Below are 24,162 nucleotides of genomic sequence, written 5' to 3'. Positions count from 1 at the left end.
AGTTGATGGCTGTAGGTCTGGACGTGAAGGTGCCCTCTGTCACCTGAAAGAGTCGGTTTTTGAGGAAGGATTCTAACCAGGCCAAGGCCATTCCTGTGACTCCGAGGTGTTTGAGTCTTTGGATAAGGATAGAGTGGTTGACTGTGTCGAAAGCGGCACTAAGATCCAGGAGGATCACTGCCACTGATCCCCCTGAGTCTATGATCTTCCTTGCTTCTTCGACTACCGCCAACATAGCTGTCTCGGTGCTCTGGCCTGGCCTGAATCCTGTTTGAGAGGGTTCCAGTAGTTTGTTGGACTCGAGGTATTGAGAGAGATTTAGGTTAACATGTTTCTCAGCTATTTTGCTGACACCTGGAAGTAAGGAAATTGGCCTATAGTTGCCAAGTTCTAATGGATCAAGGTTGGGTTTTTTGAGCAATGCTCTCACCATGGCTCTTTTCCAGCTGGGGGGGACAATGCCTAGGGAAAGTGAGTCGTTAATGAGTTTTGTCAGCTTTGGTAGGATAGTGGGTCCGACTAATTTCAGGATATTCAATGGAGCAGGGTCGGAAGGGCTGCCACTTTTAATAGAGCTGAGTATGCGGAGAGTGATGTCCGTTGTGAGCGGGGTGAATGCTGACAGCTGGTTGCTGGGTGGGATGACGTCAGAGGGAGCACTGAGGGCATTGAAAGAGGTAGGGGGGAGTGAATTAATGATTTTAGTAATTTTGGAATTAAACAATTCTGCAAGTTCGTTGCAGCGGGTAACTGAAGGTTCCACCAGAGGGGGAGGGTCTGGTGTTTTGAGTAATTTCTTCGCTATTTGATAAGTTTCCCGGGCTGAGTTGTGAGAAGCTTTAATTTTCTCCTCAAAGTAGTTGATTTGTGCAACTTTGATTGCTTTTTTGTAGGTGAGAAGAGTAGTTTTATATTTGGTTACTTTTCCGCAGGTCGACTCATCGACCGGGCGGAAAACATGAATAATATGGTGGTGGTGTTTGCAAGACACCGTCATCCATATTATGATGATTGCGGAGATGTGCCTTTTGATGGTGGCGTTGCTGCCATGGAAAGGCATGTGGTTTCTGCTTGCCGGGGCCTGTTGCGGTCCCCCAGTGTGTGGGGTTATGGGGGGTGCACTTGGGGGGTAAATATGGTACCCCCCTACATTGGCATGGACAAGGTGTCAGGCACCGCGAGGTGCCGGTCACCTTGTGCACAACGTGCATTCCCAGCCTAGTGGCGGGTGGTGCACTGAGCACCGCCCGCCACATTGCTGGGAATAGGAGATGTCACCGCCACTGTGGCATCGGCCATAATTGCAGGTGCAGGACCGCAGCACCCCTGGCGGACGGTCACGCATACCGTTAAGGTGGCGGGCCGACTTTGTCTGCCCGCCATCGTAATGATGCCCAAAGTGATCTAGAGGGCCCGTACCATCTAAAATTCTAGATATAAAATTCTGGTCCAGAATCATACCGGGCTTTATAGGAAATGCATAAGGTCTTAAAGGTAATTATTTTCCATATGGGCAGTCAGTGAAGTTTGCTTAGAGCTATAGAAGCGGAATGATGTTTCGGAATGCCAACAATAAAGGTGTGCTGCAGCATTCTGCAGGGCTTGAAGTTTTGTCAATAATTTCTGCTGTAAATTCACAAAAAGCCCATTGCAGTAATCTAATTTAGACCATATTAGTGCTGTGAACAAAGGTTTTTGAAGATGGAGAGTGATAAATGGCATGATATTTCTGATGATCCTTACACCACTGAATCGATTTAGTTCACTAGTTTTTTTTAAAGTAAGTCACCTGTCGAATTTTACTCCAAGATTTCTGACTTTCTCCACCGGTGTGGGAAGGGGGTCTAGATTCTGTGGCCACAAATCTGGGGACCAGAAAATTCTGTTTTTCCCAACAGAAGAAGCTCAGTTTTGCCTGTGTTATATCTCAGGCAGTTCTCACTCATCCATGAGCTGATGTATTCCATGCAGTTGCGGAATTTTCCAGCGGTCAGGGAATGGTTGCCTAACACGATACGATGATTTAGGTGTTGTCTGGATGCGACACCATCACAAACCTGAACTTTCTGATAAGTTTGATTAAAGGGATAATGTGAAGATTAAACAATGTGGGACTGAGGAATGCGCCTTGAGGAACACCACATGGGATGAAGGATTTTGACACAAAGCAGTTTATGGCTACTTGTTGTTCTCTCTCTGAGAGAAAGGAGTTTGGAAGGGAGAGAGCAGTATCTCGGATGCCCAATTCGTGGAGGCGTTTTACGAGGATCCTATGCCTGAAGGTTTTGAAAGCTGCAGAGAGCTCTATTAGAATTAATGCAGCGTTTTCACCTCGATGTATGATTGTTCTTATGTTATCTGCTGACATTATATAAGCTGTTTTGGTGCTATGTTATTTGGTCTTTCTGCCTCCACCTTCTCGGGTTGTTAGATTGTGAGTAAACCACTAAATATACCCTCTGAGGGGGAGAAAGGCTTTTGGGGAGCAGTGGGAGTGTCCACTCATTCCTTCCAAACTCCCTGCAGCAATCCTTAATGAAGGATCCAATCAGAAGAGGTATCCTTGGAAAGGGGAGGGGAGATATTTCCACTTATAGCTGTCCTGTTGCGAGTGGAGGAAAGGGGTGGGATATTGCTTGCATTACCAGAATTCTTGCATTCTGACCACTTCATTAAATCAGAGACTTAGGATTTAAAATATTTTCAATACATCATATGCTATTACACAAGATCATTGCCTAAAACCATGTATTTACAACAGGAATACTAATGAAAAATGTTTACATCGTACGGATGTGTGCAGCGTTGAACTTGAGAAAAAGGCCCTAAAAGATGGTGGAAAGAGGAAATACATGAAAATTAGCAGCTTTGAAGGATTGCAAATAGGGAAGACATGATTTATATACGCAATGCTAACAGTTCCCACCAGCCGGGTCTGGTGGCTCAGTGGATTAATGCATCCACTGCAGAGGCCTGTGTTTGACCTCATAGTCCCAGGTTAAAATCCCGGAGGGTCCACTCATCCTTTCATCCATTTGAGGTCGATAAAATGAGTACCATTGAGTTGGGTAACAATATACATCTGTTATTTCAGCGACAAGATGCCCCGTTACTGGGGTGAACGTGCGCTTTACAAATACACGTTATGTTATGTTATCTGTGTATGTGCACAACAAAAACAACCATTAGCTTGCTGTATCAGCATTTTTATTTACAAACAAACAGTAATCCCCATTTACTTTATTCGCTTTATTTATATTAAGAATGCAATTTACAAGCAAAATATAAGAATTCATCAGAACAAAAAAAGCAGAAATAAACTATAATATAAATGTCACAAATCTAACAGAAAAAAATAAGAATACAAGAGTAAAATATCATTTGAATAAATACTTTTTTTAAATTCATGCTATAAAATAACCCTTAATGGCAAGTTATTAGAGCATCAGCGTAGCTAGCTTCATGTACTTCATATGATGAAGTGTGGAGTTTGTGAGGTTACCAGTTTATATTGCAAGGTTATGACACAGAGAAAAGTCATTCAAATTGTTCAAACATTTAGCATGATAAAAATATGCTACCAACCTGAAAAATAAATTCAAGTGACAATGACTAATTACACAGACTGGAGAGAAGAATGCTACTGGCTTCTAGTGAACCTTGTTCCAAAATTAGACATGGAACATAGAATGTTACTTTAAATGTGGAGTATATAACCTATGTGTAACAGATAGCACAGGTATTTCTCAATCTCTGTAGTAGCCAGTGGTTACATGCATGTTTGCCTACTTCACATTGTCCAAGCCTTTTCCTTTAAGTAGCACACTTAAAGGCGATTTTAATACATTAAAAAAAAATTAACTAACATACTATATTGTTCTGGCACTCTGTTAAGTATAAGAAAAATAACATGCACTTGTTATAAACCTTGAACATTCTGAATGACTTTATTAAACTGCTCTATTACCAAGTACTATTAAATCTATGATTCATTAACGAGATAGTCAGAAAAGAATTACATTTACACAATTTCCAAATACTTTCATATAAAATTTAATAAATAACCCTGACCAGTCTAAAAGCACCATTCATGGGTAAAATCCCCTTAGAAAATAGACTAGGTGTTGCATATTTGAGTCCCTTTCAGTCGAGGTTGCATGTGACCCCATTCAGGAAAATTATTCTAAGTAGTGAATATCACAGTTAACTCATGTAAAACATATTCAAATAAAATACAATGATGTTTCAATAAAAGCTCACTGTTTAACGCCTCAGACAGCCCTTCCTTGGATTTCTGCCATCACTCATGTAGTAACATTACCTTAAAAAGCCCACGTTTTAATGCTTCATAAGGTTTTATCATTTTGGCTTTAAGTAAACTTCTGACTTCGGTATAAAACATTGAAGGATAAAATGTATTCCTACACATGCCTGGGAAGAGTACAATCTCAGTAGAAGGCTCTCATTTTAAGTCTACAGTACAACCAATTCTACAGTGTACAAATAGGATCCTTAATGCTACACGTCACACTAACCACTGCAGAACCAATTGGAAAAAGCTTCGGAGACATCCGAAGATAAACTAAAATAAACGCCCGATATAATACGGAACGTTTTAACAAATCTACTTTCTAAAGTATTTACACGTGTAAGAAGTTACAGGGTAGCTATAGGATTAGGAGCACTGAAATTAACTGTTCAATACCACAAACTTTAGCAAAAGTATAAAAGTCTTTGTTTTCACAGTTTGTAATTACAGGTTAAACATATAAATGTACACATATATATTATAAAATAGGACACTGTCACTGCTTTCACATTTTTATATGTATTTTAAAGGTAGCTCAAGAACAGACTCAGTTATGAATAGGCTTTAAATTATTTCAGGATGTAAATTAGTTATGTAAAAGATAGTTAGAAAATATTGTTTTGTTAATAACATGCAATTACTGCACTTGAAATGTAAAACCCTACTGCACTAAATGAGACTTCCAAACAAAAAATATCTGTGATCAAAAAAAGGCTGCCTTCGTCGGACAGCCTACCCAAGAGTCATAAAACCATGAAAAGTGAACTGCAGATTGACGTGTTTTGGTTTAGGGTAATAAACCTGGCATGTAGCCATGTGGCAAGGCACAATCGAACTGCTGATGCCAGATTATTTTTCATTTTCCAAACACTTTTCCTTATGTTCACGCTCTTTTAAAAGATTGAAGTAATGTTCAAAGAGGTTAGGTGGATTCACATTGGCCTGCATGAATGCATCCTTCAAAGCACTGCTGCATTTTACAGTAGCGTTATGGCTTGATAATTTAACACTGGTTGCATGGAATAGAGGAAACACTAAAACAGGATGCAAGAGTGAGCAAACAAAACCTGCAATAAAACAGAATACTGTGAAAACCGATACATAGCCTGCCCTGAAGAGTTTTACTACAATATTTGTACCTGAACCTGTACACACTAAGCAATGCATATTACATATTTCCTTTTTATTTTAGCAGAAACAGATTTGGATAAGTCACTCTTTGGTAAACTAATATCAGCTTGTAAATATGTAATTTAACACAGCCCATGTATTCAGCATGTTACTAATACTTGCTTATGAAATCACTGTATGCCGAAAGCAAAACAATGGTTATTTTTTTGTGTTTTTCTCTGACTGTTCAAACCACTTATGATAAACACAAGAATGAAAAAAAGAGAAAGGAAAGTTGGTGGCAAAATAGTTTTCATGCAGTAGTTTACCTCTCAGTTTCTTGATTTGTGGTGTTATGTTACCTTTGCTCTTGATTAAGGAATACCATTTGTTTCCACATTATACCACACTGACAGAACTGATATTAAATTATTTTTTTTAAGTACAGCGTCACATATAAGGAGACATATTTGATGAAAAGAAGAATACAAATATTCTTCCTTTAGAGCTTCCACCTTCGCATGTAGGCCGGAACACTGGTTCATAATTAAATTAAAAAAGAAGATGTAATGGCTTTTCTCTAGCACATTACACAGACACACACAACTATTGCTTACAGTTTCAGTATTTTGAATTTTCCTAAGAATAATACAGTTCAACGCTTTTCACATGCTCTTTCTTGTAAGTAGATGAAGAATCACAACAGTGCATCTCTCTAAAACCCACAAGAACACAAAATAGGCGTACTTCAAATACATATATAAAATACCTTTTCTTTAGTGATAGACCGTAATCCACCAGTAAAACGATTCAACTCTACTTCTTTAGCTGGTACATTTCCACTACACAAATTAGCGTCCATGTCTTAGACTTTAAATATGTGTTAAAATTACTGCTACGATTGGGCTTAAAAACAATACAGTACACATTTAACTATAGGACCAAATCTTGCTCGATGTACACATCATGTAAGTGCCAAGAACAATTAATTGGCCTTATTTCAGTATTTGGTTTACTTATATTTTATGATTCGGAGCTGTATAAAACAATAACCAATTTTGGGCATACAAGTTTGTAATACTGTGCAAAGATAATCATTGGTGATCCAAAGTGTCCCAACTCTTACAAATGAAGAAAGTTGAAGTCTGTTCAACTAAAATATTCCTACTTTCACTCCAATTATGAAAATAATCATGTAAACGTATAGTATCATATTTCTATACAGAGTGAGGCAAGGGAGCATAGTTCCCAGGGGAGGCTGCCACTCACTGAACAAAGACAGAAACATGATATTACACAATACTATTGTTACCTATTATTTATACCACATTGCTTCGAATAGCACAAAAAAAACACAAAAACTGTCATATAGAAATAAATCCTGGCTTCACTAAAACAATATTTAAAGGGATATAATTTTACTTTCTGTGGGTATGTATGTATACACGCACATTATATATATATATACACACACACACACACACTTATATATATATATATATATATACACACATATATATATATATATATATATATATATATATATATGTATATATGTATATAATATATATACACACACACTCGGACAAATACTAAAGCATATGCATCCTATTGTCCACATGCTCTTAAAAATTGCGTCCACGGTCAACAGTTCCTTTCCACTAGGTGGGTAGCCATCACAAATACACTCAAATAAAGGGAATGGGCCACTAATAAGGTAGTGCCATGCAAGGAAACTCAAGCTCGCAATGAATAAAGGTCGAACAGTACCACCACATTTTTACTAGATTTAGCATGGACTTACTGTGCAAGTAAGTCTTTCAAAGTAAATCAATTAATTTGTCATGATCAGTCAACCAGTATATGTTAAACATAGAGAATTTTGAATAACGGGTTCCAAACAAATAATGCAATTGCATTCTGTAATGTGCTATAACCACCAATGGGTTCCCCAACGCATTTTAGTTTCATTTGTGTTCTATAACTTTCTTCAATTTTTCCATTTTTAAAATCCACCACAAACAAAACAAAGGTGAAGATGTTGCATTTTAACTGATTTACATCTCTTTCTGGTATTATTTATTACAGTGTTATTCCACTTGCTTTGCACTTATTCAATGATACTCAGACAAAAACCTAGAGCACACTGTCCACTTAGAAAAAGAGACCATCAGTTTGTAGTGTTAACACAGAAGTCCTGGAACGCTTATATCAGCATATATAGGTTAACAATATATATGTAATCAAAATTTAAAAAGCTAGTTTTAGGTTTTAGTTTGAGAGAATACTAAAGAAGCAAACCTTAAAAATATGCATTGATTCATGTGCTTTGTTTGGGCTGCACTTGGCATTTAGCATCATCATTAGAGAGGTTCACCACTGCGTGAATCAACTGGTGAGTCCATGTTTGTTTCTGAGAGTGAGGTGTCGTTATGGACGTTCTGTTCCACATACATGTCCGTTCTTTCTGGTGACTCCAAGCGACTTCTCACTTCTGCCACTCCAGGGTGATTTTTTCTCAAATGCTGGTTTAGAGTACCTTGAAAAGGAAAGCATTTGCCACAGACCTCACAGCGGAAAGGTTTATCATCTGTATGACCACGAATATGATACTCAAGCTGATCTTTGCGTGTATATTTCTTTCCACAATACTTGCAAACAAAGGGAGTAATACCCATATGCAACCGCATATGTCGATCGAGGCTGCCCTTCTGGTTGAAAGTCTTCCCACAGTAAATACAGATTAACCGTTCACTGTAGGGGTGCCAGTAACCTCTAGAATTCTTCTCTTGTGGACTGGTGTCATATCCTGTGTTGGTAGCTAGTGGATCGCTGTCTGCCGCTTGCATCAGCCTATGCATGTCACTGTGCAAGTGGGAGGCACGTTTCTGACGCCCGCGGCCTCTGTAACCACTAAGCAATGACCTTGAGGGACCAGAGCTGCCTGCATTTCTGAAGGATTCGGAAACATGGGCAGTAGGGTAACCAGCTTGAGAAAATGATGAATATGCATGCTGCAGCACAGACCCATAAGAACCAACATTTACAGCCACCACTTGCTCGCCATCCACCATTTCTGTGTGATAACCATCATCGCCAAGAGAAGAGCTGTCTGAACAACTTGGCCGGTCTGATTTTTCCATTTTAATTTTCACTTCTTCAATTTGGTTTTCTCTGGGTAAAAGATCGCTTTGTTCATGATCACCATCAATCTGGATTTCATGCTCTGAAACACTACCACTGCTTCCCCTGTCTGACTGCCCCTCTTCTTGTAAGCGGCTGCGCAAGGTGTTGCTAGTGTCCATCTTTAGATCGCCTTCTATGGACTGCCGAGGAGGACAATATGGTGGTGATATTTCTACTGGATTGGCAAAATAGCTACTTTCTTTGATTCCATTGTGGTTGCCTTGGTTCTCTTCAGCTTCACCAGTGACAGAATCAACAACACTAAACTTAGAGTGAATGCTCTCTAAAATCTTCGTGCACTTGTCGATCACACACTGCATTTGCAAAAAGCTGGCAGCCGTTAGAAAACTAACAACGTCCTTTAGCTGCAAGGACATCCTTCCAGTGTAGCAAAAAGAAAGCAACTGCTCAAAAACAGTTGGGTTTTTAATGACTGATATGGATAAGCCACTCATGGTGCTCAATGCTGAGTGATCACGGAAGTAAGGAGAGCTGGCGGCTAAAACTGCTTTGTGGGCTCTAAAGGGTCGACCCTGAATGTGGACAATGATGTCACACAGCTTTCCTTGAACTCGTAATTCATTTAATTGGCTCAGAACAGTATTGCTGTACTCTGGTACATCAAACTGGATGAAGCTGTTGCTGTCCATTTCTTCCGATGTACAATTATCTGTTTGAAAAAAGAACACAAATACACGTTTCAAATAAGCAAAATTAAAAGTAATCGACAAAGCTCCTACAATTAAACAGATCAATGAAAAACAATGCAATTCAATTTCAAAAGTAACAAAAGACAAATCCAAGAGAAAGTAAGCTATGATTCACTCTTAAGTGTGTGAGCATCTGTGCAAGTTTTAACGCAAATCTATACGCAGTGTTTTTTTTTCAAATTAAAATAATGATTCTTATGAGAAATCTAAAAGGGATTTATTAGTGTTACATTGCTTACTACAGTCTTGAAGTAAACATTCCAACTACGGTAAGGCAACCACACCAACTCTCCCTTTGAGATCATACCATTCTTTCACTGAAAGTTTTATTAGCTGTGCATCTACACTGGATTAGAAGTGGCTACTTCTACTTGCAATATATGATTTCAAGTCACAGAACACCCAGACAGAGGTACCTGGAACTGAAAAAGGAAGCATTACATCAATGCATTGAAACCTAAACAGACTTTTGATATTGTGTTATGAAAGGTAAAATAAAAGTTATTTACCTGTAAACTTGGTTATACCCAAACGGAGATTGGAAAATGTAATTTGTATGGTGTACATAGCTGTGCTACAGATATGAAACTTTAAATATGCACACTCTAAGAACAGCACATACACTAGAGGAATTAATCTGAATGAAAAAGGTACCATAAAGAAAAACCAAAGACAGGTTTGAACAGGAAATTTATTGTGGCTTAACAGCAAATATTCTGAATTCTAAATCATGTAAAATCTTGATGTATGTTAACTGCAAATATGTTCCTTCAAAGTAACAAATTGTAGTAGATTTATGAGCAAAAAGCTTTGATTATGGTAAAACCGAAAAACATCACTCCTCCATTTTAGATGAGTGATAGTCATTGGTATTACAAGCCTCCAACAGGAAGATACAACCAAGGGTCACTGTCAGAGAGACATTCAAACTTTAAATATTTGGAGGAAAAGGTTAGCACTATTCTAGTGAACAACACTTGTTAACTCAGAAAACAATTTTCACCAACTACATAATGATGTACCATTGTGTAGTTTGTGAAAAACCAAAAGAACAAGTCCCAACATTGTCTGGACGTTACTCTAGGAAACGGTCAAAGTACTCAAGCAAGCATTCTTCAATGTTACTCGCAGCCTATGGAGTGAACTGCTGGAATGGACAACTACCGGAGGTCATACGAAAAACTGGAGTGGACAATTCCAATACGTATAAAATAACGTGTACCTTGACATTTTAGCAGAATGCTAATGGCATTTTCGACTACCGACCAATTAAGATTAACCTTGGTCCCTAAACGTGAAGACAAAGTGTAGTGAACTTGCGTATTATTGTAGAATCAGTTACTAACCAACTTATAGAGCATCACTTTTCGCAGCATAACTACAGTCTCTTTTTGATTTGAAGAAGAAACCTTTAAGAACTCCATGTACTATCTAAAAACAATAAGTTGTTTGCTCAGTTGAAATGGATAGCCAAACCCTGATGCAAGAAATTCATCCAGTCCAACAGATTCTCAAAACTCATCTGTGCTATGGTCCACTCCCAAATATTTGATCATGACCTTTAAACGATTCCAGAGCAGCTCCTGTGCATCCCAGGTTCATGATCACATACCTTCCGCAGACTTCAAGCAAATCATCTGGATACTACTACAGACTTCATTTGACATCCACAGACAATTTTCACTATATTGATTGCGATCACAATACCTTCACAGATGGCAGGTTGGACCAAAAATATCAGGGTTGAGGTCAACAGAAAGTCTAAAGGACACTGGCCAGTTACAGTGATCAGCACATTAAATCTAATAAAAATCACTCCTACTCCATGGCAAGAACTTTAGAGTGTACTAATGTGGTCACGCCACCAACAGTCGTTACTGCTCATTTTCAAAAGTTAGTTTGAGAGTTTAAGTTAATCTCAACGATAGTATTCCTTCATATAAGTTTTACCAATAAACAGACAGACTGCTCAACGGATAATAGATAAAAATACAAAGCATGCTACTACAAAAGAAAATGTCTTTAGGTCCTTGCCATCTGTAACATTTCTAGAAAAAGTGGATTGAAATGAAAACAAACTGGATAGCTATGGGAGCATGCCACCCTAAACTTCTCAAATAGGGTAGTATATGCATCAACCCATTTTGCTAAAGGATGCTCCTCAGAAATGGAACCTACAAATTCACAGTAGTTTATCAAAACATCTTTTTCCTAGTTGCATTTTTTTATGACTTATTTTGAAAGCAAAGAATAATCAATCTTGCTTTCAAGCTTTTGAATATATTTGCATCTAATCAGAAAGCATCCTGGAAGCATTATAAATAGCCTTATATTATTAAACTTTACAAACGTATGTACGCATTTTTATACTGGTACCACTGTCAGTAGCGCATTCTGAATTTATAACATTTCTTTAGAGAGCTCACCCTAATAATAAAGGCATTGTATTAATGAACCTTAAATATAATTTCGAACAGCATTAACATATGGGCACAACTATTTTCTTAATTGCAGACAATGCCCTTCCTTGATCCATAATGTGGGAGTGTAATCTGGCAGCCAAAGGGTTGATGCTGCAGGGGGATGGAACTGCTTGTCCAAAGGACAAAATAAAGATGAAAACGTCTTGTCCTTGACCTTAAACAATATGTTCTGGGCGCGGACCTATATGAATTTCACACCCCTGCATGTGCATGAAACTACTTTGTATCCTGGGACTGGTTTACCAATAAGCTCTTCTGGGACCAGATAGATGGTAACAGACACAACAAGCACTGGCAAACCAAAAGTTACGCTGATGTCAATCTGTTTTAGCCACGTTGTACACATGGCAGCAGTACAGCATGGCTAAAAGTTAGGGACCAGAGGAGGGAGTGTTTGTTTGTGTTTCAGGCAGGCTGCGATCCCGAGAGTCCTTTTTCCCCATTTGCCCGTGTAGGCATTGCCAAGGCCCGCGTACTACACCCGAGAACAAATGACTCTTAGAAAAATGACATAAAATGTCAATGGTCTGAATGATCGCTTTAAGCAGAGCACAGTGCTGGGTTTGTAAAAAGTCATGTCTCTGATGTGCTCCTACTGCAGGAGATGCATCTTCTTGGTACCTGATCGCTCTTCCTGGCCTGTTATGGATACAATAGCGTCTACCACACCAGTTGCAATAGGGGCTCCTGTAGAGTAACTATCCTGATTCATAAACACCAACCAAAGGTGATCACCCGTACTGCAACGGACCCACAGGGTAGATATGTCAAGGTGGAGGAGGGCGATCATTGGGCAGGCTTAGAATCTGATGAGTGTTAAAGTTTCTCCCCAATTGCTGGGTCCTACACTGGACGCGGTGTGAGTGGGGCTTGCAGACCTTCCCAGGGGTGTCACCGTGGTGTGTGGTGATTTCAACATGATAATGTCTTCAGACACTGTCAGCCTGAGGGCTTCGGATGATACCTGGCCCGGTCACCTGCCTTGCGGACTGGGCTTCTTACCTTGGCCTCTGCGATGTCTGGCGTACCGGGGACCTGCACACACAGGTTATACTCCCACATCAGCTGCACATAAGACCAGATCACATATTAAGGAATATGCTACTTACCAGTATGCATCTGTTCTTGGCATGTAGAGCTGCAGAGTTGTACATTTAGCAATAGATCGCCACCTGGTGTTGGGCTCGGATGATTGCAGGTTGTTGTTGTCTTCTTGGAAGAAGTCTTTGTAGTCACGAGATAGGTGACTCCTCCCTTGGACAATACTGCGCATGGTCATCGACTCCATCCTCAGATTGTTTTTCGCCATGATGGGAAATGATGGAGTTAGTAGAAGTAAAGAGAAAGGATGTCCATGCGTGTGCATCTAAGTAAGATGAGTACTGGAACGGATACAAGTCCCGGGGAGGCGAGAGGGCATGTACAACTCTGCAGCTCTACATGCCAAGAACAGATGCATACTGGTATGTAGCATATTCCGTTCGAGGCATATGAGCTGCAGATTGTACATTTAGCAATGATTGTGCAGCAGTGTCTCCCCTAGCGGTGGTCGCTTGTATCCGTTGCAGCATACTGAAATAGTGTTTTTAGGACAGCTTGGCCTACTGCAGCTTGCTGCTTGGCTTGCACGTCAACACAATAGTGTTTAGTGAAGGTGTGTATGGTAGACCATGTTGCTGCCTTACATATGTCCTCTAGTGGTATGTTTCCTAAGAAAGCCATGGAGTCTCCTAGTTTGGGAGTGGAGTGCGCTCTAGGAGGAACTGTTAGTGTACGTTTTGCTTTTTGATAGCATATTTGAATACACTTTACAATCCATCTGGCAATTCCTCCTTTAGATATGGGATTGCCTTTGTGTGGGGAACAGAAAGATACAAATAGTTGTTTTGTCTTTCTGAAGGATTTAGTCCTGTCTGTGTAGTATAAAAGAGCTCTTCTAACATCTAGGGTGTGTAGAGCTCTTTCTGCAACAGAGTCTGGTTTTTGGAAAAACACTGGTAACTCTACTGATTGGTTAAGGTGAAAAGGAGTAATCACCTTTGGCAATAATTTTGGATTAGGTCTAAGAACCACTTTGTTAGGGTGTATCTGAAAAAATGGTTCTTCTATTGTGAATGCTTGTATTTCACTAACTCTTCTGAGAGAGGTGATGGCAACAAGGAAGGCAGTTTTCCATGTTAGGAATTGCAATTCACACTTGTGTAAAGGCTCAAACGGGGGTCCCATGAGTCTTGTAAGGACAATGTTCAGGTTCCATACTGGTGCAGGTGGTAACCTAGTTGGGATTATTTGTTTTAATCCTTCCATAAATGCTTTTATCGCAGGTACTCTAAAGAGAGATAGGTGCTGTCTATTTTGTAAATAGGCTGCAATTGCTGCTAGATGTAGTCGTATGGAAGAATAAGCCAAGTTGGACCTTTGTAGGTGTAGAAGGTAACAAATAATATTTTGGATGGAAACATCCAATGGATCAATATCATTGTTGTTACAGTATATTGCAAATCGTTTCCACTTAGCAGAATAACATGCTCTAGTGGTGGGTCTTCTAGCTTCTTTAATTATGTTCATACATTCTGGTGGTAAATTTAAGTATGTCCAATTAACTGGAGCCTCAGGGGGAAAGAAAAGGGTGCAGGCCGCCCCCCACTCAAACCATAATAAACAGTAACAGGCCTGTCCCACTGGACACTCTTGTTTTTATTTCAATATTTCAAGGATTATGGTGATATAAAAATTGTATTACCACCAGCCGAGTATCTTCTGGCTATTCACACCCATACAAGTGTCAGAAACTAACACGGTACACACACGGTACAAATACAATTTGTCGTGATACCATCACCCACCAGATAATTTTTGTGGAAAAAGTGTGGAGAAGAGAGTGAGCCCCTCACGGAAGAACCGCCAACGGGTTATCTGGCTAGCAATTGCCAGTATACCCAATTATCATCATCGGTGACTCACTCTCATAACAGTGGAAAATGAAGACGAACACCAGAAAAAGACCGACAACATATAACAGTGCTTCTTCTCAACATCAGCCCCACAATCTGCTGACTGTTCATATCATAGCAAGTCGACATAAAACCTTGCTTTTCTTATGTGCACGTATAACACAGAAACCCCCTAGTGAGAAAGGAAAACGTGAATCTCACAGTTAAAATAGAAGAGTTCACTGGCCACTCTGGATTTATTCTGGGCTGTGAATCCTTCCATTTTAAAAAATGACTCACACCATGCAAAGTCTCAGGTGGGTCATAGTCGCCAACATGTTTCGTTGCACTTATTTTCCGCAACTTCTTCAGGGCAAATGGGGGTTACCCACTTCAATTGCCACTTTCTTTCAAAACACACCTGTGATGGTAAAAAGGACAAATTTGAAGGATAAAATGAGCCAGAGGTTCAAGACCCTCACATATCTACTAGCCAGATCAAAGTATGGTACATGGTTGTGGTACTCAAAACAAACCGTAACATAATCACCTGGGGTTAGCGTCTCTCACGCATACCACGCATAAGAATAGCAAGGTTTTATGTCGACTTGCTGTGATATGAACAGTCAGCAGATTGTGGGGCTGATGTTGAGAAGAAGCACTGTTATATGTTGTCGGTCTTTTTCTGGTGTTCGTCTTCATGTTCCACTGTTATGAGAGTGAGTCACCGATGATGATAATTGGGTATACTGGCAATTGCTAGCCAGATAACCCGATTGGCGGTCCTTCCGTGAGGGGCTCACTCTCTTCTCCAGACTTTTTCCACAAAAATTATCTGGTGGGTGATGGTATCACAACAAATTGTATTTGTACCGTGTGTGTACCGTGTTAGTTTCTGACACTTGTATGGGTGTGAATAGCCAGAAGATACTCGGCTGGTGGTAATAAAAATTTTATATCACCATAATCCTTGAAATATTGAAATAAAAACAAGAGTGTCCAGTGGGACAGGCCGGTAAATTTAAGTAGCCAAACTCTAAGACCTCAGGAGCCAGATCGCCAAATTCAGCGGGCTTGGTTCTGGGTGCCTTATTTCTCCATGGTTCTGTGTTAACAGGGATGGTGTGAGCCGTAATTTCTGATGTGGAACCAGTGAGAGATCTAGTAGTGTGGTGAACCACGGCTGGCGTGCCCATGTGGGGGCCACTAGTATTAGTTTGAGGGACTGTTGTCTGAGCTTGCGTACTACTAGTGGAATGAGTGGGAAAAGGGAACGCAAATCTGCCTGACCAATTCATCCATATTGCATTCCCCTCCAACCGCGGGTGTGGAAACCTGGCGGCGAAGGTTGTGCATTTTGTGCTTTCGTGGGTGGCAAACAGATCTATGTGTGGGTGCCCCCACATTTGGAAGAATGGTTGTAGAACTTGTGGGTGCAACTCCCATTCGTGAATCTGTTGTGATTGACGACTCAGTCAGGTGTATGTTTTGAGGGATGGCACATCTCCAAATGTTCTGTGCAAGCTGGGACAATTGCAGAGAGTGTCCCCCCCCTGTTTTTGTATGTAATACATAGCTGTCATATTGTCCGTCCGGATTAGAACAGCTTTGTTTTGTACTTGTAGTTGAAAAGTCTTGAGTGCTAGGTAAATCGCTAGCAGCTCTAAATGATTGATGTGGAGCAGTTTTTGTTGGCTGTTCCATTGGCCTTGAGTGGTATAGTGTAGGAGATGGGCTCCCCATCCTGTGAGGGATGCATCTGTTGTCAGCACTATTTGTGGAACAGGTTCTAGGAACAGCCGTCCCTTTGTCAAGTTTTTGGTGTTCCACTTTTGCAGAGAGCGATATGTACGGCTGTCTACCAACACCAGGTCTGTGAGCTGACCTTGAGCCTGATTCCACTGTTGTGCTAGACATTCTTGTAGTGGGCGCATTTGCAGTCTTGCATGAGGAACTATGACGATGCAAGATGCCATCATGCCTATTAGTTTCATGAACACTCTGGCCTGAAGAGAGTGTTGGCATTGAAAAAGGGAGACCAAGCTCTGAATGCTTTGAATCCTGGCTTGACTGGGATAGGCTAGAGCTAATGATGTGTCTATGGTAGCTCCTAGATATTGGTGAACGTGCAAAGGCTCTAGGTGTGACTTGGTGTAGTTTATCGTAAACCCTAAGTCGTGTAATGTTTGAATCGTTTGTTTTGTGTGCTGTACACACTGGTTGAACGATCTTGCTTTTATGAGCCAGTCGTCGAGGTAAGGGAAGACATGTATTTGTTGTCTCCTGAGATGTGCTGCTACTGCTGCTAAGCACTTTATAAACACTCGTGGTGCTGTTGTGACCCAGAATGGAAGGCCTTGGAACTGATAGTGTTGTCCTTGTATGACAAATCTTAGATACTTCCTGTGCGCAGGATGTATAGGAATATGAAAATAGGCGTCCTTTAGGTCTAGTGTTGTCAGAAAGTCTCCCTGTTGCAGTAATGGGAGTACTTGTTGTAAAGTGATCATGTGAAAATGATCTGATTGAATGTAGTGGTTTAAGGGCCTGAGGTCGAGGATCGGTCTTAATGTCCCGTCCTTTTTGGGTATTAGGAAATACAGGGAGTAGACTCCTGTTCCTTGTTCCTGTAAGGGGACGTTCTAGGCAGTAGCCATGTTGGATAATTTGCCTTACCCACCTGTCTGTTGTGATGGAATCCCAGACAGGTAGGAACTGAGATACTCTGCCCCCTACTGGTGTGGAATGTTGTAGGGGAGGCAGAGGGAAGTCACTGTTTGGGAGTGGAAGAGGAGCGGTTGTTGTTGTTACCTCTACCTCTTCCCTTATTGTTATTGCCTCTGTACCCTCCTCTATAGTAACCTTTATTAGAGGGGCTTTGTGTGTGTGTCTTAAAAGATGAGGTGTTATCTGCGCCGGTCTGCTTGGAGCCTCCTCTATAAGAGGAGCGACGAAAAGAACCTCTAGTCTGGGTAGATTGTAATGCACCCATAGACCTAGCAGTGTCGGTGTACTTTTTCATTTTTCTAGTGTATTATCTACCTCTGGCCCGAACAACTGGTTCTGATTGAAGGGCTGGTTGAGGATGGTAGTTTGCACCTCTGGTTTAAAACCGGAAATGCGTAGCCATGCATGACGTCTGAGGATAACACTGGTGTTAACTGCCCTAGATGCTGTGTCAGCTACATCTAGTGCGCGTTTAATGGAGGCATTTGATATTAGTTTACCTTCCTGTAAGAGCTCTGCTGCGTGATCTTTGTATTGATCTGGCAGATGGTCCATTAACTTTTCTAGTTGGTCGTAGTGAGCCCTATTGTAGCGTGAGAGTAAGGCTTGTGTGTTTGCTATGCGCCATATGTTTGTTGCTTGTGCAGCAATCCGTTTCCCTGACGCATCAATGATTTTTGATTCTTTGTCAGGGGGGGGGGGGGGGGTGTCCCCAGAAGTCTGGGAATTTGCTCTTTTACGTGCATTTGACACCACTAAAGAGTCCAATGGTAGGTGTCCCTTAATGTAGATAGGATCTGATGGTGCTGGCCTATACTTTTTCTCTATTCTTGGGTTTAGTACCCTACACCTTACTGGGTCTTTAAAAATATCTGGGGCATGTTTAATGACCCCCTTGATCATAGGTAGTATTTGAGTAGCTCTCTGTGACTGCTCAAAAGTGTCTAATAGGAAATCCTTCTCAATGGCGTCAGAATGCATTGGAACTCCGTGGTACAGTGCAGCTCTGTTTAGTAGGTGATTGAACCCAATACTATCCTCTGGAGGGGAAGGTTTTGTTGGGTAATACGGAGGATCAGGTATGTCTGGTGCATTATTAGGTTGGAAATTATATGCATCATCCTCCTTGGTATAATCTGGGTTGACATCTTCATCCTCATCTAAGGGATATGTATGTGTATCTGGTACATCATCCCCCCCACCTAAATCATACTCCTCATCAGTGTGATGTGATGATGCAGGAGATTGAGCAGGAGAAGTTATAGGCTCAATATATGGAGTGATAGGAGAGGAAGAAGGTAAAGGAGAGGAAGGGTGCATTGGAGATGTTGCACAATCCTTTTTGGCAGGAACCACAGTTGGAAGTGGTGTGTCTGCTGGTCTCTTTTTGTGTGGAATTGCTTCCACATGTCCAGTTTTTGGATTGATATAGACCTTTTTATGCTTGGGATCTGGCCGATTTCTTCGGTGTCGATAGTGGTTCTTTAGCGTTTTTTGCCTTAGGAGGAGTTAGTGAGTCCTGTGGCAATTTCTTCGTTGCCGAAGGTTCTTTAAGGCTTGTGTGTATCAGGCCTTGTGGTCTTTGGTACCGTTATCGAAGATTTCGGCGTGGAGACAGGTTTTGTTGGTCCTGTTGCGCCGGAGTCTATCTTCCCGTCTTTGTTTTTGGAGCCGGATGGTTTCGGAGTCGAAGCTTTCGGTTCCGTTACTGTGTTTGGTTTCGGCACCGATGCCTGTTTAGGGTTGGGTGCCGAAGAGTCTTTGGGCGCCGAAGGGCGTGTTAGCTTCAGTGCCGAAGAGTCCTTCGGTGTGGAAGGATGTTTCGGTGCCAATGGAGGAGGTGGAATTGGCACATGTGTTTTTTTCGGTGCCGAGGCACCGGAAGGCATAGTCTTTTTCCTCGGAGCCGAGCCGGAAGGCAGGGCTTTAGAGGGTAGATTTCGGTCTCGACTGAGCCCCATGGGCGGAGTGCTGACCGTTGCCTTTGGTTTGGGCAGTGTCTGTGGTGCAGGGGCAGAGGTACTCACGGGTTGTCGAGATGGAATCGAGTCGTCCGAGTCCTCTGCTCCCGATATGATCTGGAGATCAGACGAGTCTTCCTTGGCGACGAGTGGAGCCTCGTCCGCGGAGATATCTTCGAGTGGGTTCTCGTCCTCGGAGACGTCCTGTTCGACGATCTCCTCCTCAAAGATGGCCTCCAGTGCTGGCGCTGATCTCCTCATCTCGTGTCGACGGGCCCTCCGATCCCGAATGGTCTTTTTCGATTGAAAAGAGGCACAGGCTTTGCAGGTCGACTCGTCGTGTTCTGGCGAGAGACAGAGGTTGCAAACCTCGTGATGGTCGCTATGAGGGAATTTTGCTCGAAGTACCGGGCATCTCTTGAATGGAGTTCTTTCCATAAGGCGTAGGCCGTACGGCGCCGATGGGCCCAACGGCCCGCGTCGATGCACCGGGATGTAGCTGGTGATGTCGAAAAGTGTCTTCGATGTCGAAAGTTGTTTGTCTAAAGTCTTACGCTTCGAAAATGCCGAAAAAGTATTTTCTAGCCGGAGTGGAAAACTTTCATCCGAACCCAGTGGCGGAAAAAAACAATCCGAGGATGGAGTCGATGACCATGCGCAGTATTGTCCAGGGGAGGAGTCACCTATCTCGTGACTACAAAGACTTCTTCCAAGAAGACAACAACAACCTGCAATCATCCGAGCCCAAAACCAGGTGGCGATCTATTGCTAAATGTACAATCTGCAGCTCATATGCCTCGAACCTATGTTTTCATACCCGTCACAGACTTGCTACAGTTATCAGGGATGGAAATCCTTCCCGGGGGTATTACGGATCACATCCCGGTCACTATTCACCTGGGCAGGGGTGTAACGCGACACCTTTTTGGCACTGAACGTAGGTCCAGAAACTCTCCGGGGTCAATCTGCATGGCTGGCAAGGCTTTCATGTGAGCGATCCGCACTGTGGATCAGCAGAAACTTTCGCAGATCAAGGGGTTGGAAGCCCGCATAAAACTGGCAGAGGAGACTTCTACTGCAGACTTAGCTGAACTGCGTCAATTGGCGCTTAAACAGGCTCCCACTCTTACAGCTCTACCTTGACAAAGCGAGGTTGTGCGGGGGTGGGGGACCTCCCAGAGTAGGGTCCGTTTAGCAGAGGTATCACTCTCTTTGTCTCTCGGGCCGGCCCATTAATGTCTGCACATACTGAGCGGGGCAGGTGGCCTGAGTATAAGTGGCCTCACTTGTTTCACCTTTCACCAGTGTAAACTAACGTGTGCATTTTTCTACCCCCTTCCCAACCCAAGTTTTTTTATAAGATTACGCCAAAGCAGTGATTATGCAAGTGTGGGCCGATTTATTTTTGCGTGCCCGGGCCGATTTTCAATCCCAATCCAACCCTGCTTCTACCCCTTCCTCATTTCCTGCCCCACCCACTCTTTCTACCTCATCTTGTGGAAAAGTAAATTTTGCCATGTTCTGTGTCCCTACGTCTCATCCATCATATGTTATGTGTGCATGATCAATATGCATATGTTATTCCCCATTTCTGATTAAAGACGCAATTACAGTTGTGTCCACCCCTAGTATGTTAGTTTCCAGTCCTCGTGAATACTACGAATATCAGGCCTATGTAAGTAATGTTGCCACGTTTCTCAGTGTGCACGTTATTCAATTATAAAGTCCCCGTTTCCAGGCCTCAAAAGGGCCCGGACCACAGATTCAGCTCCTGTCTCCTGAAAGCCTCGCTGAGGAGCGATACAGCCCCCACCTGTATCCTCGACCCTTCACTTACTTCCTGCCTTGCAGTGCCCGGTGCACCCCGGCTCTGCCTCTGAGTCTGCCAAAAGTATGTTATAGTTCCTGCTATCAGTTCAGTCCTCCTCCTCTGCATTCCTAAGCTACTGAACTGCATCAATAGTCTCCGTCATTGTCTAGCCTTCTCGTCTCCATGTTAGAGAAATACTGTATTTTATGGTCATTTAGTATTCTTCATCACGCACTACATGTAGAATAATGCATGGTCCAGTCTTAGAATCAAGTTAGTTTTTCCCCTCATGACTTCTAGTTTATATCAACATGTTCCCTAAACAGTAGATACCAGATAGGGTTTAGGTACATGTCGCTCCGACCCTCCAGACTCTAGTCTCTGCTCCTAGCACAGAGTTCGTAGCCCCCAGCTTCTCCTAGTAACACGTCATTGCCAGTTTTCGCGCACCATTAGGTTAGAGGTCCCGGCTCCTTAGGTAGCCCCCTCCAAAGTTTCCGCCCATTCATGACATATTCTGTTACGTTTGCACCACATGTCTATGTATACGCCCAGTTACACCTCTTATTTCTCTTATCTCTCGCGACTGCTACGCGTCACGCCTTCTACTCCACCTACTGTTACGCCCACTGCAATGTAATGCTATGTGTTTGCGCTATGTATATAAGTCAATGTTTTGTTATTAAATGTTAGCGCGCTCATCCCAGACCTAGCCCCAGCAGCTGCTGGGCCTCTTTTCCCCTGCTGGGCCCCAGTTGTCCTGCTGGGCCCTGTCATTCTGTTCCTATGCAGGTTGTCCTGATCCTGTCCTTATGCTGTAATAAACCTGCAGAAACTCCTACTACCTCGAATCTTGACTCTTATTTATTGAGCTATCTGTTATGCTATAAGTCTAGTCAAAAATAGGGTATTATTTATTTATTTACCACATAATGGCGCCCGAATAGGGACTTGCCCTTTCCCCACGCGTCGGTGAAGCCACGCCGACCCCCTGACCCTCTGCAGTCGTGACGGAACCATACCGTGCACTGGCAGATATTTCTGCTCCAAGTATCCCTCAGGCCCACGGAGGAGACGGAGGAGGCGGTCCAGCATCCGAACGAGACGGTGGAGGAACGCGGCGAGTCCCGACCAGAGCCCAAGCCGAGAGTCCAAGGTCCGAGGTATCCGGAGGCCCACCCGTAACTGAAGTCCGAAGTCCGAAGTTCGTCGTCGTAGTCCAGTCCCGTCCGAGGCCTTCCGTTCCGTGCTGCCCGGTGAGTACCATTGCTGGGGTAGTGTCTAGACAGGGTCAGTCTAAATTGACTCCTGGTCCGTGGGTTGGTGGTACCCAAGCCCACAAACGAAGTGTTCACCTAGGTGGATACGGGTCTTGATGCGTTCCTTTATGGGACCGGTATGTTCCGTACTGTTACAGCAGTGCATCCAGTAACTCTAGTCTGTTCCGTTCTCGAGAATTCTGTTCTGTTTCTGTTTTCAGTATTTTCAGGTAGTATTCTGTTCGAACTGTTATTTATAATGTTGTTTAATGTATTTCCAATGTCGTGGTATGCCTGAATTGTTTTCCCAATCGTTATTGTTTTTCGTGTATTGTATTGTGTTCCGATTCAAGTTTAGAATGCCGCTCTTTTCCAAGTTACGTCAGTTAAAAACTAGAAAGGGTCTGCTGGAAGCAGCAGTTCCTGTTCCGCCTAGGGACAGTCCAGGTCACTTTATGTATCAGAAACATGGCATAAGCGCCATATTGTATCTAGATTTATGGGTAGAGTATACCAAACAGTTAGAAGAAAAGTATAGATGGCCCGTATCGGGTACATGGGATGCCGAATGTATCATGCGAGTAGAAGAAGCATTATGGAAAAAGAAAGCCAGACAGTCACAGAAGGATGCCATCGAGTTATGGCGTAAGGAAGCGCATAGAAGAACGGAAAAGGAAGTCAGAAAGTCAGAGTTAAGTAGAGAATCCCAAGAACGAGCCCAAGAAAGAGAATTAATCGAGATAGGTGAACAAGTCAAAGCCGAACAGTCAGACAGACAGAGGCATGCCCTTATTAAGGGTATGTATCCTCTCCTTGCCGAAGGTTTGCCAAAAGCGACCCCAGAGGCACCCAGTAATTTCCCGCCACCATTAGTTCCGACCAAGCTACGTCACAAACCGACCGCAGCTGATATTTTTATTTCGTCCTATTTGGACGACACAGTTCCAGAATATGCAAATCCAGTTCGCGCTCCACCTGTCCCTGTAAATCAGGCACTTCCCGTTCCTCCAGACACCGGAGTACCTGTTACGGTACCCCCGGGTCAGCCTGCCATACAAGTTCAGCCCACGTTACAATTACCGACCCTGCAAGCACGAAGAATGTCAGTCGACGATTCTAGTATAGGGGCCGCAGGAGGAGGTCCTCCTCAAACCCCGCCGCCACACAAGCGTTTATCAGCACTCGAATTACATGCTCAAGCATCACAGCGTACTCCAAAAAGTAATAAGTCTGTTACAGAAATCAGACAAGCCCTTGCCGAATGTGTCTATGACACAGTCCCAGGCGAGTATAATATGGTTTTATATTCAGTACGCGTAAGAAGGGTGACCGAGTATCTAGTCACCTTACCAAATATGAAAGAAGATCTAGACAGAATATATCGTTTCATCCGTACAGGGGATGATCCAGAAAGTATTAGCGAAATTATGTCTCAAAGGAAAGCCGAGATTCAGCTCATGATATTAAAGTTCCTGATCAATTGTTTAATAAGAGAACAAGATTACCCGTCTAAAGATCCCGCCGAAATGAGAATCCTAACAAGGTGGAGTGATAATATAGCCGAGGGTAAGCACAAGACCATCAGTGCCATGGAGAGTATGTACAAGAAAATTCGTAAAGAAATAATAAGGTTACACGAACAGCGTAAAGCAGCACAAGTAAGCGAGAAAGAAA

At 42.4% G+C, this 24,162-nt stretch overlaps 1 protein-coding gene across 1 annotated transcript in view; it reads right to left on the bottom strand.

Annotated features, from left to right (window-relative positions):
• Positions 1 to 3,190: 3,190 nt before the first annotated feature.
• ZBTB34 (zinc finger and BTB domain containing 34) overlaps positions 3,191 to 24,162 on the bottom strand; it is a 140,096-nt gene continuing 119,124 nt past the window's right edge. Inside the window, exon 3 of the mRNA XM_078646107.1 lies at positions 3,191 to 9,275. Within this exon, the coding sequence (XP_078502233.1) occupies positions 7,783 to 9,275 (1,493 nt within the window). The 3' untranslated portion in view covers positions 3,191 to 7,782. The remainder of the gene's footprint in view (positions 9,276 to 24,162) is intronic.

Source organism: Lissotriton helveticus, chromosome 5_1 (genome assembly GCF_964261635.1).
Source record: "Lissotriton helveticus chromosome 5_1, aLisHel1.1, whole genome shotgun sequence".
Lineage (NCBI taxonomy): Eukaryota > Metazoa > Chordata > Amphibia > Caudata > Salamandridae > Lissotriton > Lissotriton helveticus.
Note: the sequence above shows the minus strand (reverse complement) of the source record. Positions and strands in the feature narration are given on the sequence as shown.